Here is a 17,338-nt window from a genome sequence, read left to right as displayed (position 1 = left end):
GACACCAAATAGAGGCATTAAGTACCTAATTCGAGATCCCGAGCATTCTAACCGACTAGTAGAAATTACTTGAAAACTTTGACATCCAGGCTTGTGAAAAGAAAAATGGATCTCACTTACAGGCTATTGGAATGCAGATAACAAGTTGGTTTAAAGGGTGAAATTGGCTAATTTCATAGTAATGGTTTCGTCTACAAGAAGTTCTTATTTTTGCTTCTCTTGTATGTGCATCTATCATCACATTTAGAGAGGGCTGTTGGGGTCAAAAATTGTCCAACTGCAGAGCCTTTGCCGTCTCATGAAGGATCCTTTGGTATCAACACAACAACTTTCGCTGGTCTTTGTGCTTAAAGGCTCTAGAAATACATTATCAAGCGTATTGGTTGTTGAGCTGATAGGAGGAGGGAGTGACGCTAAAGATGGCAATCCTGTGATAAGAGATTTCAGTCTAGAAATAATTCATTTTGGTTAGTTTCCTAGAAGAGAATTTAGTGAAGAGTTATGAAGGACAAAGAGGGTATATGTGGATGCCACCTGCAAAAAGATGTATCACACAGAAAGTAGAGATGAGATTGTTTCTTCTTTAGTACTTGCTGCTTTCTAAACAGACTGATTAAGGGGCTAAACTTCTTGTTGAGAAAACTCTTGGTTTTTGAGAATTTTTTAGGTGATCAAGGTTTATCCTACCTGTATGAATTGTGGCTATTATACTTTGCTGGATCATCACTAATTGTGACTTGTCAATAGTGTGTATAGCCTACTACAGGCAAGACAAGTTTACTTTTTCAAAACATTGAAAAAGTTGAGATTAGTCTGTATCATTGGAAGGTTAAATATGATGGCTGAGGCTTACGCTGAAACATTTTTAAATAACACGTCAAGTTCTGCAATTTTATCGGCGTAGCTGCATTTTTTGAATTTCATTATGTATTATTATTCATCATGAGAGATTCTAGGTGACATATTTGACTGGAAAGATTGTAAACTTGCACATAGGAAAATAGCTTGTTTGCAGGAGTAAAATTACTGTGTGTAGCACTCCCAGGACATAGTCCTGATATTGTTAGAAAACTTGTCACACTAAACTTAGTGTATGATTAAGGATGAGGTGCAGAAAGAAGGATTGCATTTCTGCATTTGTCCAATGGAGCTTCTGTCATGCAACGGTTGCATAAGGAGTAAAGTTGCCCTTGTAGTCCTGTTGCTTGCTTTCTCCATGAACATTTCACCTAAATTCAAGGTGAGTACAAGATCTCCAAAATCAGTTTATGTTCTCTAAAAGCTTTTTAAGAAACAAAAGATTGCCACCAAAAGTCTAAATCCTTCTGTCATAGCAATCCCATTTCTAAACGAGTTTTATGTTAAGTTAATGTACATGCTTAAATTTGAGGTGTGATACAATTCATACGTTCTTGTTCACGTAGCTTTCTTGCATAAACTCACTTTAGCATGCATCTGGACACAGTCTTTATGATTGGATCAAACCTGCATTGCTAACAGCGGCCTGGCTGTGCATGTATCTCTGAGGGGTGCCGTGCCCTGTATCTATATAATCTATTGTTTTCCTTTACCAGAGGATATGCCAATATCACGGGGCAACTACCTTCGTTTATCTCACGTGTTGTGAGAATAACATTAGCAGCAAGCAAGCTACCCCTATTATTTTCGGTTGCTCTTTCGCGGTGGCCATCCGAAACCAGATTAATTGATCTGCTTAGTTAGAGGCGTAAAAGTAAATAAGGAAGACTGGAATTAAAATTAGTTAAAAAGAGTTTACAATACTAGGCAGAGAGAAGCCTTTACAATCATCCTCTAAAAGTTTAAAATAGAAGAAGGAATACAAGTAGAGTTAATGAAATCCAGCTCCTGCTCTGCACCCATTCTTGCCAGAAGATCTACTACACACCTATTTGCTTCCTTGTAGATGTGGCTAATGCTAACTGTAGCAAAAACTCTGGAAAATGGTCCTGCAGTAAGAGATAATAGGGGAGAACTCATGAGTGTTAGCATTCAAGTTTTGAATGAGATCTCCAATCACTTCAGCATCAGTTTCAATCTGTATGTTAGGAAGGTTCAAAGATTGAGAACGAGAATGGGTTCATCTCTAAAGCCCAAAGCTCTGCAGCAAAGTTTGAGGCAATCCCCAAATTTCTGCACAAACCTCCTGTCCAGACACTTAAGGTGGCTGCGAATAACCCCACCTGCGCCAGCCTTGCTAGGAACTGAAGCATTCATCATCCATACTGCAAATATTAGGCATTTAATTTGTACGAAACATCTCAATGGTAAAAGAATAGGTCAAAATCATTAAAAGAATTTTTTAAAAAAAAAAAAAAAGATGAAACGATTTAGTTAAGCGTTACGACTCCAAGACTCACAAAAGTATAATTTGCAGCCAGTTGACATACAAACACGGAAGAAAAACTTTTTCATAAGCATCAGAACATTACAAACTCTATTTGCTATGCATGAATACGCAAAAGATAATTTCACATACAGTCCTAAATGACCACAAACCAACTACACTTATAAGCGTTTGATTAGAAAGAGAATGACTATTTGATAATACCCAAAAATGCCCAATTGTTTTTCAAAATGTTCCGGATTAACAAGAAGGAGATAAAATCTTCCATTTTGAATGCATATACATGAAATACTGATGAAAAATCATGGCCACCCATGCACAACCACGAAGACATAAAAGCACGCAATCGACTGAATATAAAAAGGCCTAAAAAACTTGCAATAGTCTATGCTAAATAAGTTGTATGCTGCCTGAGATTAATTCTTTTTTTTGTTTGAAAAAAGGCCATTTCTGAGGCAAACAGCCATATAGATAATCATGCAAGCCATAAACTAGTAAAGTGGCTAACTATTTTGCTTCCCTCTTGTCTTCGCAAGAACCGAAGTGCTTCAACAAAAACTTCTCTCCGGCTTTTGATGATCTTCAATCCATTTTTAATATGTGATTTTGCTGGGCAGTGGATTTGAGATCGTGCTTTTGGGGAGATTAAAAAAAGGGATTTGGCTTTTGGTTTCCGTGCCTCAAAGGGTATGGCGGGAATCGCATAAATGCATCTTTTTCTTTTATTATATATTTTTTTAGATTTACAAGTCATTTGTCAGTCTAGCTATTTTGTCATGTTTAGATCTGTTAAATCAATCGAGTAGCTCGAAAGCTCGTTAGAGCTCGACTCGTTAAGACTCGAGCTCGGCTCGTTAATTTTGGTTAACGAGTCAAGCTCGAGCTCGAAACATGCTCGTTTAGTTAACGAGCCGAGTAAGCTCGGCTCGTTTGATACTCGAATAGCTCGTTAGAACTCGTTAATGAAGGGCATATTTGTTATTTTAGAAATCAAAATTATAAAAATTAAAAATTATAGATTTTTATTAAGATTAATTTGCATGAGCTCGAGCTCGAGCTCGTGAAACTCGACTCGCTTGTGATAAACGAGTCGAGCTCGAACTCGAGCTCAAGCCACATGTACATTTAACGAGTCGAGTTCGAACACATTTTAAAACTCGTTTTCCTAACGAGCTCGAGTCGAGCTCGGCTCGAATTAAACTCGAGTCGAGCTCGACAGCCAAATACTCGGCTCGACTCGGCTCGATTAATAGCTCTAGTCATGTTCCACATTTCGTTAGTCAAATTTAACGGACATGATTGTTGGGAAATGGGGGAATCTGTAATTTGGTCAAATTTCAGGGTCCGATTGATAAGTCGGCCGAACCACAGTGGAAGTAAATGTAATTACGATTAATCTTCTCTACACTACTGACAAAGTATGCACTGTCAGGATTGGATAAATGTTAACTATGTAAAATTTAGAACTTAAAATTCAACTTTTACACACATGTCATGAATCAAACGATGATAGTATATACTCTATCAGTGTATATAAGATTTACTCATGTAATTGACCCTTTAATTAATCAATCGAATGTAGTTAGTTTGATTTTAAATTTTGTATACGAGTAAACAAGTGATTATGAACGGTTTTTATTTTCAAAAATAACTTTTGAAATTAAATTAAATATGACAAATTAGTTTTAAAACTAGTATTCAATGATCTTCTTTTGTAAATTTACGAAAGAGGCCTAGTAACACATGTCATATGTCTATTTGAAAAGCGAGGCCTAGTAGCACACATTTGCGTCTCTTTGGCACCCAGAAACTAGTTTGAGCCGATACCCGTGGAATATTTTCTCTTGAGTAATCATCACACAAGAAGTTTTCCCACGTCTTGCCAATGAAGTTTGTTCCATTTGCCGTATGCAAGTAGCAAAATGGTTTTTATATGCATAAATTTCATTAACCATTTAAGCGGTCATCTTTCTCACTTGTCTTCTTGTCATCATCGTACGTCCTTGTCTATGCCCCCCAAAAGGAAAAAAATTAAAATTAAAATTAAAAAGGCCTATGTCGTTCGCACTTTGCATCACCTTGCTTTAAAACTGATGGATAGGAAATTTGATTCCTGCAACAATTTGAGAGCGTTGATCTTTATGCTGCTCTAATTTTTTCCCCTCGCATAAAACGATCCCAGGCTTCAAAAGTTTGGAAGGCTGCAATGAATGAAGGTACGACTTTTCTTGAATTGCCTGCAGATGTTGTAATGCATATTTTCTCAAAGCTTCCTGTAAAATCACTGTTACGATTTAAGGCCGTCTGCAAGTATTGGTGCAGTCTCATTCAAAGTCCTACTTTTGTTGCGAAGCATCTCCGCCATCACAAAAACCAAGAAAATCTCTTAGTCCACTGCTATCATGTACACGGTGGAGCTTCTGCGCTTTCTTTGTTCCCGGATGCATACCTGGCTGGCACATCCCTGGAATACCAAGATCATATACCTACACCGACATCCTTCTCAACCGTCTCGACCGTGCTCGGCCCGGTGGACGGTTTAGTTTTCATCTACAACGATCACTCCCTGATGCTGCTCTGGAATCCAGCTACAAGAGAGGTTAAGCTTCTCCCACCATTAGTAGTCTCCTCCTTACCTCTGTCCTCTCCGTCACGGACTCTGTATTCCCATGTTTTCGGATTTGGGAAAGACCCCTCAACTAACGACTTTAAGGTGGTCTGTGTACGAGATTACTGGGATGATGATTTGCAGGTATGGTATGTCCCTCTTGTTTCAGTGTACACCTTGAGTTCTCACTCCTGGAGGCAGTTCAGAGATTACACATTTTCAAGCCTGCGCGTGGTGAAATCTTATACTAACACATACTTGAATGGATTCTATTACTGGGGGGGTATTAGCAGCTGTAGAGTCTTCGCTTTTGATGTGAGAAATGAGATCTTTCGAGAAATCAGGACTCCGGATACGTTCAAATCAATGCAGGGGAATCTCGCCTTGTATAATGATTCACTAGCTACGTTTGCTTACAATCGCGGCACTGAAACGAGTGTTGATGTATGGGTTATGGAGGCGGAAGGGTGTTGGATTAAAAAAGTCAGCATTGGACCTCTTCTAAACATCAGGAGGGCTCTCGGGTCTTGGAAGACTGGGTTCATTTTCATAGAAACAGGGAACATGCAGCTAGCCTTGCTGAATCCTGATACAAAGGAAATCAGGCATCTTGGACCTCGGATTAACTGCTACTGTTTGCAAGTTTCTAGATACAAGGAGAGTCTCGTTCGATTACATTAGGCGCGTTCTCCAAAAATGGTAGTAATTGAGATTGAGATATAACTGCTGATCCCCACTCTCAGATTCTGGCTGCTCTGGATTACACTTGTTTTGTTTGAGACTTGCGCCCCTTTCAACTTAAAAACCTTGTTAGGGGGGGGGGGGTTCCTGAATGGATTTTAGATTACATGTGAGAATCAGAAACAGAAACTGATGGTAGAAGTTCCATTTAGTATCTAGCTTTTTTCTGGTCATGGGATTCGAAAGTTGGGCACATGTTGCTGTCTTATAATGATTTGTTCTTCAAACTTTTTCGCTTCTTGTCTTGCTTGTGAGAAAATTAAAACATGGACAGGTAAAAGAAGCCATCCATAATTGAGGGTTCTAGAATATAACCTTTTCCAAGCAACTTGAAAGATGCTGCTTCAAATGCCTTTTACAGCATCTTATCCTCGTAGTCCTGGCATTCGAATCTGTCTGCTTGCATAGTCAGCTAATATCTGGAGATCAAAAGGCCATGAATTTCTATTAGCCATTTATCTTGTGCTGACCAAAGTGTCTCTTAATCTAGAGGAAAACAATATTATAAATGCTGGCAAATTCATGCTGCGAAAGATAGAAGATGCTATTATCAAAAAGAAGGATGGCAGAACAGCAGATGCTGATTTCATTAATTGACGAGTCTAGAGGTCATTCTTTGTGCTTCAATGCAAACATTTCCTAAAGGAGACAAGAAAGATGTATTTTAGAAGGGAAATGAGGCGAAAGTTTTGTTGCCTGCCAAGGTTTGCTCTCAACAACTCCTTTAAACAAAAGCTGTGGAATGTAGATCAAATATTGAGGTGTTCGAGATAATGTCAGGGACCAAGCAGTAAATTCCTGTTCGTTTCAAATAGAAATGCATGAATGAATTCCTTACCGCAACGGATCCTCTGTACCACAACCCTGTCTCACACCCTATCCCACCCCTCCTAAACTTGCCAAGTGTCCTTTTATTAACCCAATCCTGAAACAACCCAACTCGAACCATGTTTATTTAATTAACCGATTAATCGGGTTGAGAAACTTAATCTCTATAACCAAAATCAATTAAAATAAAAACCCAAAAACTAAAATTAGAGATTAAACAGCCACGAAATCGGTTTCCCATCAGATTTCACTCCTCCTCAAAAGCTTCATCACAAAATTCGGGCAGGACAACAAAGTGCAATTCAACGCAGCAAGTCACGATTCTGGTTTCCCATCAGATTGGTATCCTTCTCAAAACCTTCATCAGAACGCAGCAGGGCTGTCCGAGTTCATCATCTTCACCATTCAGCTTTGACGAAATATTCACGGATGAAGCTTCGAAGCTCTTCCCAAAGGTGAGAAACAACTTATTTCTTAAAAACCTTGGTGGGAAACCTTCGAAGCTCTTCGCAGGCCAATATGATGTGATTTGCTAAGCTTAGGCACTTGATCTAGTTTTCAACTTCAAATTGGTCTGTTGATACACACCAATTGAATTAGTTTTGCTATATCCTCAATTGCAGGGAAGAAGTAAGAAATTGGTTATATTCTGTAACAGATAGGTGTCTCTGTTTTAGTGTTTTGGAACTTAGGTGTAGATGATTTTGGGAGGGTAACAAGTTTGCGTTTATCTTTTGCTGATTGAGGGAATTTTTCTTCTAATTTACAGCTTCCGCTCCGAATGTTTCATCTGTTAAATTGTCTGAAAATTCGGTATCTGCTGGACGAAGCACACCACCTATTCGATCAAATGCCTAAGAGGAAGATGAATCAAACTGTAAGGTAAAAATCTGACTTGGTTGCTCTCATATTTTTGCTAGTAGAGCAACTCCTCTACTTCAAATGTTGTCTCACATTTTAACTTTTTTTCCCCCCAAATGTTAAATATGTGCCATTTGGACATTGCCTTTTTCATATTTCATTTGTTTCAATCAATGTTTTCCGTAGCAGATTTTTTGGGTTCGTCCCGAACTTGCTTTTCCTCCAATCAGCTATGTGTTCTCAATTTTTTCTAGTTTCATCTTGCTAGAAAGGAAAATGGAGTGCAATATAACTCTATAAACTCTGAGAAAAAGTGATCAAGCTTTTAAAAGAGAACCAAATAAAAGCTGTACGTCTGGCCAGTTGTCTTCTAATCACTTTGATGAATTTTGCAGTTTTTCCCATTACTGTTAAAGCTGATTGCCTGGAACGGAGAGAAGTAAGTCTTCAAAACCTTCTTTGTTCTGAATTGCTTCTAAATTTTTAGGTTTGGTTGTGGAGAGCATGTTTCAGATTTCTCATTGTCACTAACAGCTTATGAGAAGTTTCTTGGCTGTGAATTTTTATTTTATTTTATTGAGAACTATCTAATGTCTACTCTTTAGCCTTTGCCATTTAAGAGGAGTCAAGGAACCAAGCACTCTTAACCTCCCAAAAAAAGAGGGATTCTTTTGGCTTTTCAGACACATTGATTTAGAAAAAGGAGCGCATAGGATAATAAACCAATTAATTCCACATGCATAACTGAAAGTAGCTAAATTCAAACATGACCGAATAAAGCTGTAGTTGTCTTAAGTTGGGATATAAAGCATAAGCTTTATAGAATGTTCAGAAACCAATAGTTGCGTTTATGTCATAGAGGTGTTTGTAACTGATTGATTTCCGCCTTTTATGTCCCTTTGAATTTTATGAGTTTGTCGGAATAAGGACCTGTTTTTGTGAAAGGTGTGGATTAAACTAGGTCTTATATGCCATACAGCATGATGACTATTGCCATTGAGTTTCTGACATTGGAATTCAACATTCTGGCAGGTTGAGACTGAGAGAGAAGCAGGGCTAAACAAAGGAGTTTCAGATAAAGAAATTAGATTGAAAGTTTCTTCTCCAAATGTTCTTAATATAACCCTCGTTGATCTGCCTGGGATTACTAAGGTACCTGTAGGGGATCAACCAAATGATATAGAAGCAAGAATCAGGGAAATCATAAACTCCTACATAAGACAGGAAACTTGTATCATATTGGCTGTTACTCCTGCAAACTCAGACTTGGCCACTTCTGATGCGCTTAAAATGGCTAGAGAGGTTGATCCAGCTGGTAGGCTTTTTGGCAGGATGATTTTCTCTGCTTGACTTTATTTGGAAGCAGCAGCGTATATTTCTGTCATTCGGGATGTAGACAGGGTTTTGGATGCAAAGAAGATGGAATTGAAGAGCAAACAAAATTAGTTTACTTTCTCAAATGTTTCTAAGCATATCAGATTTGGTGAAAACCAATCTGTTGTTCAGGACTTATTTGAACTCTGAGATCTTTCCAGTATAAATAGTGAGCTGTGGGGTTTTGTCCAACAGGATGGGAAGAAATATCTATTGTTTAGATTAAAGAGATTACTTTTATAAATAAAAGAATCAAATGTTGTAGTCATGGTCTCAACATTTATCTTGCCCTTTCAAATTTATTCTAGTTCATTTTCTCTACGACTTTTAGCATTATTTGAATTTTGGCAGCATAATCATCAATTTCAATGTGCTCAAACCTCATAAAGAGGAAAACAAAAAATGGAATGATGTGTATAAAAATCTATAATCCCTCTTCTACAAGGGAACAGAAAGAAAAGAGTGGATAGATTCCGAGGTGTATAAATGTATAACTTCACGCCTTCCAAGTTTTTTGCACTGATCATTTATCTTTAGCAACTTGTTGATCACTATCATCATTATTTCTCAGTTCTTGTGCCTACAAAAAACAAATGCTAAGTTAGCAAATGTATTGAATTATAAATGTAACTTATCAAACTAATATATATAAAATTAAGTAATTAATCAAGGTTTTTTCTTACTTGGACAAAACTCATTGACGCTGCTGGTGTGCTATTGAACTTGAAGACATCAAATCATAGCCTTGGGTTAAGTTAGGGTCCAACGTCTGCCCAAAAAATAAGAAATAGAAGACCACCCTTCATTATAAAAATAGCTATAAACTTGTAAAAGTATAATACTAGAAAAAACTGCAATAAACTTATAAGTAAGCATACTATTTACTTACTTGCAATAATTGTGTCATGTTTGTGGGATTTCGCCTATTGTAGATGTCTTCTATTGAAATTCCAAATTCCTAATATAATTAAAAAGAGACGACCACAAATTAAAATTTTCATTGAAAAAACATATCGTTAATGTACTTTAGTCATCTAAAGAATAAATTATTCAAATAAAATTTAAAATAAATTACATATCTACTAACCAGAATCGTGACTTGCTGCGTTGAATTGCACTTTGTTGTCCTGCCCGAATTTGCTGCGTTGAATACCAATCTCAAGGTTTTGTTGCACTTTGTCGTCCTGCTTTGTTGCTGCTGCGTTGAATACCAATCTCAAGGTTTTGTTGCACTTTGTTGTCCTGCTTTGTTGCTGCGTTGAATACCAATCTCTAATTTTAGTTTTTGGGTTTTTATTTTAATTGATTTTGGTTATAGAGATTAAGTTTCTCAACCCGATTAATCGGTTAATTAAATAAACATGGTTCGAGTTGGGTTGTTTCAGGATTGGGTTAATAAAAGGACACTTGGCAAGTTTAGGAGGGGTGGGATAGGGTGTGAGACAGGGTTGTGGTACAGAGGATCCGTTGCGATTCCTTACTGGGTTCAAACTCGCAACGGATCCTCTGTACCACGACCCTGTCTCACACCCTATCCCACCCCTCCAAAACTTGCCAAGTGTCCTTTTATTAACCCAATCCTGAAACAACCCAATTCGAACCATGTTTATTTAATTAATCGATTAATCGGGTTGAGAAACCGAATCTCTATAACCATGAACTATTAAATTAAAAACCCAAAAAACAAAATTAGAGATTAAACTTCCGGAAAAAAAAAACCACAAAATTCGGGCCTCACCACGATTCTGGTTTCCCATCAGATTGGTCTCCTTCTCAAAAGCTTCATCGGAAAACAAAATTAGAGATTAAACTTCCGGGAAAAAAAATCACAAAATTCGGGCAACGGAAACAAAGTTCAACTCAACGCAGCAGGCCACGATTCTGGTTTCCCATCAGATTGGTCTCCTTCTCAAAAGCCTCATCGCAACGCAGCAGGGCTGTCCGAGTTCATCATCTTCACCATTCAGCTTTGACGAAATATTCACGGATGAAGCTTCGAAGCTCTTCCCAAAGGTGAGAAACAACTTATTTCTTAAAAACCTTGGTGGGAAACCTTCGAAGCTCTTCGCAGGCCAATTTGATGTGATTTGCTAAGCTTAGGCACTTGATCTAGTTTTCAACTTCAAATTGGTCTGTTGATACACACCAATTGAATTAGTTTTGCTATATCCTCAATTGCAGGGAAGAAGTAAGAAATTGGTTATATTCTGTAACAGATAGGTGTCTCTGTTTTAGTGTTTTGGAACTTAGGTGTAGATGATTTTGGGAGGGTAACAAGTTTGCGTTTATCTTTTGCTGATTGAGGGAATTTTTCTTCTAATTTGCAGCTTCCACTCCGAATGTTTCATGCGTTAAATTGTCTGAAAATTCGGTATCACCTGGACGAAGCACACCACCTGTTCGATCAAATGCCTAAGAGGAAGATGAGTACAAAATTTATGGTGCACATTGCAATGTAATCTACATGAGTGACAAATTTTGTTAACAACTCTCCACATTCTCTATTCTGTTTTTGTACTTTCCATGGAAGGTATTGATTGTGGTCTTATCAAAAAGAAAAATGCGTGGCTCAAAGTCCCAATGAATGAATATGCATAGAGCTGAATAATCCTTTTGCTAAGCCTATTTATTCACAAATTATCTTATTTATCTCGTGCATATTTCTTTTCTTATGTTGCAGTTTGTAATTACAAAGGATCATGGATTTCATAACTGTTGACTCATTTAAGTCTGCAATGCATCTTGGTTATTCCAAATGGTTAAGCAGATTGTGTCTAGAATTGAGAATGAGGGAAGCGATTTGAGGTTTAAATTTGATCTTTTACTTGCGGTTTAATTTATGGTGCATATTCCAAGAGATGCTTGAGAATCAGCTTTAGTGCTAAATCCGTCGGCACTCATGTAATTTGTGATGCATATTCCAAGGTGATCTAGTCAAATTAATCAGAGTAGACCTCAAACTTCAGGAAATCCTGCAACCTTACTGTTTGGCATGCTTGCATTTATGGCAATTTAATTTGACTGGATTACCTTGGAATGTGCGCATTAAATTGCATAAGGTTAAGCATATACTAGTCGCGTAGCAGTCAAATCAAAATAAATGAAAATAAATTAACTAGTTTCGTTGGATAAAACATATAACTCACTGAGGAGTTCGAACTTTTATTAAGTTTTTAACACTAAAGCTGGTTATTATCTTGGTGCTTATGCTTAATCTATTAATTTGTGAAAATCCATTGTGTATTTACCAATTTGTTATCACTCTGAAGTATCTTGCATGGAATTTTTGCAACCCAATGAAAAGGTTTTTGTTTTACATACTGTTTTGCAACTTAACTGGCATCTTTCTGCTTATTGGCGCTACATTGTTAGAATTATTTAGTTTCATACACTTCAACATTCTGTTTCAAGCATATGATTAACCACTTGTCAGTATTCTTATGACTTGAAGTCTCACTACTCAATTAGCAAGCCTTTGTTCTGATGGAAGTTATGCAGCTCAATTGGCATATTACTTGTGCTCATGGCTGACATACTTTTGATGTAATCCATCTTTACGGTTGGCAATGTTCTATAAATGTTTGATCATTTTTGTATGCTAGGAAAAGAAAAAGGAACTGGCCTTTTTTGCTCGCTTGCCTTACCAGTATTAGGTATTTTACATTAATCCGTTTCAGTGGTAAGAATTGTTTCTGAAGTCAAGAATATAGCGATTGTCTGTCACCTGAGCTAATGGGGCTGCAACTACTTGTGGGGTAATAACCTGATTAGACAGCTGACATTGCACAGAAATGGTAGAAGCTGTAGTAGAGTACTTGTAAAAGATAGAGGGACTTGATGAAGACATACTGCTCAAAGTAGGTCAGATTTCAATATTGAAAGATGCCCTGGGCAAACCCTTTGACCTGCTGGCAAGCCCAGATTCGGAGCATAAATACTTGGTGAATTGAGGGATAAACGGTGAATTTGTCAAGATTGTTTAGAACTGTTCATATTTGTACAAATGTTTTTGTTGGTTGGTTTTTTTACTTCTTTGGTTATTACGTCTTGAAAATGATGTTAAGTACTGAAAGGTTTGCAATCAACCGTGCAGTTCGTAACGTTATGGCAATTTTTTTATTCTAGTTCATTTTCTCTACGACTTTTAGCATTATTTGAATTTTGGCAGCATAATCATCAATTTCAATATGCTCAAACCTCAGAAAGAGGAAAACAAAAAATGGAATGATGTGTATAAAAATCTATGATCCCTCTTCTACAAGGGAACAGAAAGAAAAGAGTGGATAGATTCCGAGGTGTATAAATGTATAACTTCACACCATCCAAATTTTTTGCACTGATCATTCATCTTTAGCAGCTTGTTGATCACTATCATCATTATTTCCCAGTTCTTGTGCCTATAAAAAACAAATGCTAAGTTAGCAAAAAAATTTGGATCTTCTAATTGCATGCCTTGTAAGTACTCTAAGACTCCTCCTGTGTCACCTTGCATCATTGGTATGGATCTTTTGGATCGTAAGTAATTTTTTAAATCATCTCGAATGAACCCAAGATTTTCTCGTCCACCAACTTGTTTCGACATCAGTTCAATCGATTGTTTTGGTGTAATTCCACAACTTCGGGCCATATCTATTTCAGCTTCGTGTGCCATTGTCACATGTCTATGAGATCTGAATAAATGAGTTTTGCTTGGAGTTGATAGCTCATGATTATGTTCAGCAACAAATTGCACAACACGGTATTTTTCACCTTGTCTACAGCTAATTTTCATCCTTGCACTGCAATCACATCTTGTTTCTGGACGAGGACACTTAACAATCATATTGCGTTTGTCTTTTGGCTTTTTTCCTTCACGGGAGCAGCAAAAAACCCTGTCCAACATCAAATCACTATTTTTGTCTTTATGTCCCTTACTCAATCGAGTTCCAAAACCAGATGCTTTAGCATATTTTTGGTAAAAATTTTTGGCTGCTACTTCAGTATCGAATTCCATGTCAAGTTTCGGGACCAAGTCATCCGGTATAGCCAAAGGAAGAAAAATTTGATTTCCTTGATTGCCATCAGTAATACAAAGAGGTAAGGCATTATCATTTATCTCCTGCAAGTCAACATCTTCAAAGTTCAATTTACGACATGATTGGACTTCATGAGTTGGCAAATCATTCTCCATATTCCCCCAAAACCCAACAAATGACCTGTATCATGGACCACAGGAAATTAAAAGCAGAAAGAAATTTGCATGCTAGTCACTGCAAGATGCATTACACGAAGAATTGTTAAGGACATAACTAAATACTATAGAGTGATGATTTAGTGTATAAAAGTTAAGGACATAATTGTCTAATAATAGTATAGGGTGTGAATTTAGTATGCAGGGATGTCGATGTAGCCCATCCCACTTACTTAATTATGCATACCCTATAAGTCTGTATACATATTTTTTTGCTATTGGCATCAAATTACTGGATACAAATACATAATTTGTTATCCCTTTTGGTGATTCTATATTTAATATTCTTCTTATTAACCAAATTCTTCATTGTTTTTACAATAGTTAAAAGCCTGGATAGATATTTTCTCCTTTGTCATTAAATCAATTACCAGCTATAAATAAATAATTCATGTCTTCGGTTCAGACTATGAAAAAGCATTTCAGATTATAGTCTAATTTGTGCTTGACAGATTTTTCCAACCCAAAGTGGAATACTTTTGTCCATTTACTGTGTATATAACCTTTCTAGATGATTAACAACTATTTAATCTGTCGTTTATGATCTCATGCTACTGGTCTACCTTCATAGTCTATTCATGCATGCATTCTATGGCCAGGGAGATTCATCACTCAGGAATTTTACTATTGAAGGTCCTCTTTAATGCACTTTTAAGTGTTTGTTACCTTTTTGTTCCAACTTAATGTACAGAGAAAACTATACGGTTTGCACTTATTCTTGTTTACAACTATTGTTTGACTCATATTATTTTAATGTTGCTATTCCTGTAATGTTCTGTTCGCATAAGTCACTCATAGATGAACAAAAGCAGGAAATGAAAAGCAGAAAGAAATTTGCATGCTAGTCACTGCCCACACAGCTCTATCCCTCAAACTAGGAAAAAGAATAATGAAGAAGTACCTGATGGGCATATACAAGCTTTATATTTTTTTTTCACACCCCTGGGCTAATATAAGACTTACTATCATATTATTGTAGAGAACTTTCTATAGTAGTAGTATCTAAAGATCTATAACACCTTTCATTTGTTATGATTTTTGGAGATGTTTTTGTGTGTGCGGTATATAGGACCCAAGAAAATGCATAAGATGCAAAACATCTCAACAGCTTAAGGGGGTACAAGGTGAGCAGCACTATATTAAAGCCAACAAAGAAAACAACTGGTGTAAATAATATTTTTCCCCTGTTTAGTTTGTAAAACAGCACTTAGAATTCTAACTGAGAAAATACAATTGGATCACATCAAAAGAAAAAAAAAAAAGAAAAAGGATGAAAAACGCAAGTGTTGCTTCAGCAACACCAAGGCCTGCAAACTCACTGCAGTAAACATTAGCATCGATTTGATTTACATGACTATTTGACTTCCTATCAACTAATAATATGGAACAGTGGATGATAAAGAAAAAACAAAGATGAGAAACAAAAGATAACTTAGCAGCCAAAAGCAGTGCAGGGCCTATGAAGCCAAAAGGATGCATACGTGAAATCAAAACATATAAATGCCATTCAAACACATAAAAAGACGGAAACCGTGTTGCCTCATTTTGAGCTAAGCTAAAGGATCTTTTGTGCCTCTGAATTACTCACAGTCAATAATTTAAGGTCAGAAAAAATGATAAACTTGGCTCCAAAGCAAACTGTTGGAAAATTAAGCAGCACAGAAATCATGAAAAAAGAGAAGTTTGAAAATTTTAAACGACAATGTTACTAATAATTAAATACCAGTAGGAGAATGGCGAGGGAGGATCGAGACTGAGAAATGGAAGCCACGGGACGCTGAAAAATCTTATTCCATTCCGGATAAACCCTAGCTATTAAGTCCTCCGAATTCTCGTTTTACACAATTCGCACAGCCCTGCTGCGTTGCGATGAGGCTTTTGAGAAGGAGACCAATCTGATGGGAAACCAGAATCGTGGCCTGCTGCGTTGAGTTGAACTTTGTTTCCGTTGCCCGAATTTTGTGATTTTTTTTCCCGGAAGTTTAATCTCTAATTTTGTTTTCCGATGAAGCTTTTGAGAAGGAGACCAATCTGATGGGAAACCAGAATCGTGGTGAGGCCCGAATTTTGTGGTTTTTTTTTTCCGGAAGTTTAATCTCTAATTTTGTTTTTTGGGTTTTTAATTTAATAGTTCATGGTTATAGAGATTCGGTTTCTCAACCCGATTAATCGATTAATTAAATAAACATGGTTCGAATTGGGTTGTTTCAGGATTGGGTTAATAAAAGGACACTTGGCAAGTTTTGGAGGGGTGGGATAGGGTGTGAGACAGGGTTGTGGTACACTTGGCAAGTTTTGTTGCCTGCCAAGGTTTGCTCTCAACAACTCCTTTAAACAAAAGCTGTGGAATGTAGATCAAATATTGAGGTGTTCGAGATAATGTCAGGGACCAAGCAGTAAATTCCTGTTCGTTTCAAATAGAAATGCATGAATGAATTCCTTACTGGGTTCAAACTGTGTTCCGACTTCAATTGGGCTTTGCCAAACAAAGTTTAGTCTCCGACGAGGAGTGTGTTAGTGTGTGCGGTTTTTTTTTTTTTTTTGGAAAGAAAGTTGGGCTCCTGGGTTAGTAGAGGGCAGAAAGTTGGGCTTGAATCTGAAACCAAACTCTTCCAAATGGCATGGCTTCGATCTCAATTGCGACAAATACCAAGCGAGGAGACTGCGAGACCCACGTCAAATAAATTCACATTGTGTATAATTCAAGAAAAGTCGAATCGAGTAAATAAAATTCACTAGAAAAAAAAAAGTAAAGAAAAAGCATCCTCTAATATATGTCTTTCTATGTACAAATAGTGAGGGGAATCATAAAATTAGATGGCATGCTTAATTGAAAAAAAAAAATTTAATAAATCAATTTGATACTTATGCTTTACTCATTTTGTACTCGACTCTCCTCAAATCAATTCTTCTTATGGTTTATTTTTCTTCTGAAAACTTTTATAGAGTAACTTGATTGGTTTAGCTTTAAGCGTTACACTGCTGAATTATTAATTTCGATAAAGATTAAATATCCTTTTTGTGAGAAAAATGGAATTCGCATCATTTCTACTTGATTGGAAATGAATGCATAATTTAGGCGTATAATTATTGTAAAAATTTTATTACCATATGAAATAATATGTGTAACTTTTTTTTTTTCGTGTTGATGAATTTTATCGCCGTATAATCCATCAATTGTATAAATTATTTTCAACACGGGCACAAATAGATTAAACGTTTATTTTTTTTACCAAAAAAATAAGCAAGCAATAATATTATGAACATCTCTCTCATGACTTATTCATGCCATAACACATGTTGGGTAACAAAGTAACACAATATCGATATC

General features: G+C 36.7%; 1 protein-coding gene and 1 long non-coding RNA gene across 4 annotated transcripts; both read left to right on the top strand.

Annotated features, from left to right (window-relative positions):
* Nucleotides 1-3,446: 3,446 nt before the first annotated feature.
* Nucleotides 3,447-9,045, top strand: LOC113691604 (F-box only protein 8-like). Of its 3 annotated transcripts, none has more exons than XR_011815729.1 (5): nucleotides 3,447-4,581; nucleotides 4,688-6,997; nucleotides 7,312-7,424; nucleotides 7,799-7,842; nucleotides 8,436-9,045. XR_011815729.1 is itself a non-coding variant. In XM_027209824.2 (5 exons), the coding sequence occupies exons 1-2, from the start codon at nucleotides 4,576-4,578 to the stop codon at nucleotides 5,652-5,654; spliced, it is 996 nt and encodes a 331-aa protein (XP_027065625.1). In that variant the 5' UTR covers nucleotides 3,450-4,575; the 3' UTR covers nucleotides 5,655-6,997; nucleotides 7,312-7,424; nucleotides 7,799-7,842; nucleotides 8,436-9,045. The 3 variants fall into 3 exon arrangements, 2 of the variants coding, with proteins under 2 accessions (XP_027065625.1, XP_071908416.1); XM_027209824.2 differs by having other exon boundaries at nucleotides 3,450-4,581; nucleotides 4,665-6,997; XM_072052315.1 differs by having other exon boundaries at nucleotides 3,450-6,997.
* A 1,493-nt stretch (nucleotides 9,046-10,538) lies between these two features.
* On the top strand, nucleotides 10,539-11,397 carry LOC140007956 (uncharacterized). The gene is made up of 2 exons (XR_011815387.1): nucleotides 10,539-10,790; nucleotides 11,105-11,397. It is a non-coding gene; the product is annotated as an uncharacterized lncRNA (long non-coding RNA).
* The last annotated feature ends 5,941 nt before the right edge of the window (nucleotides 11,398-17,338 follow it).

The sequence above is a fragment of the Coffea arabica genome, chromosome 6c (assembly GCF_036785885.1).
Source record: "Coffea arabica cultivar ET-39 chromosome 6c, Coffea Arabica ET-39 HiFi, whole genome shotgun sequence".
Lineage (NCBI taxonomy): Eukaryota > Viridiplantae > Streptophyta > Magnoliopsida > Gentianales > Rubiaceae > Coffea > Coffea arabica.
Note: the sequence above shows the minus strand (reverse complement) of the source record. Positions and strands in the feature narration are given on the sequence as shown.

Excerpts from the sequence above, each read along its gene's own strand:
- LOC113691604 (XM_072052315.1), top strand. The coding sequence starts at position 4,572 with ATGAATGAAGGTACGACTTTTCTTGAATTGCCTGCAGATGTTGTAATG.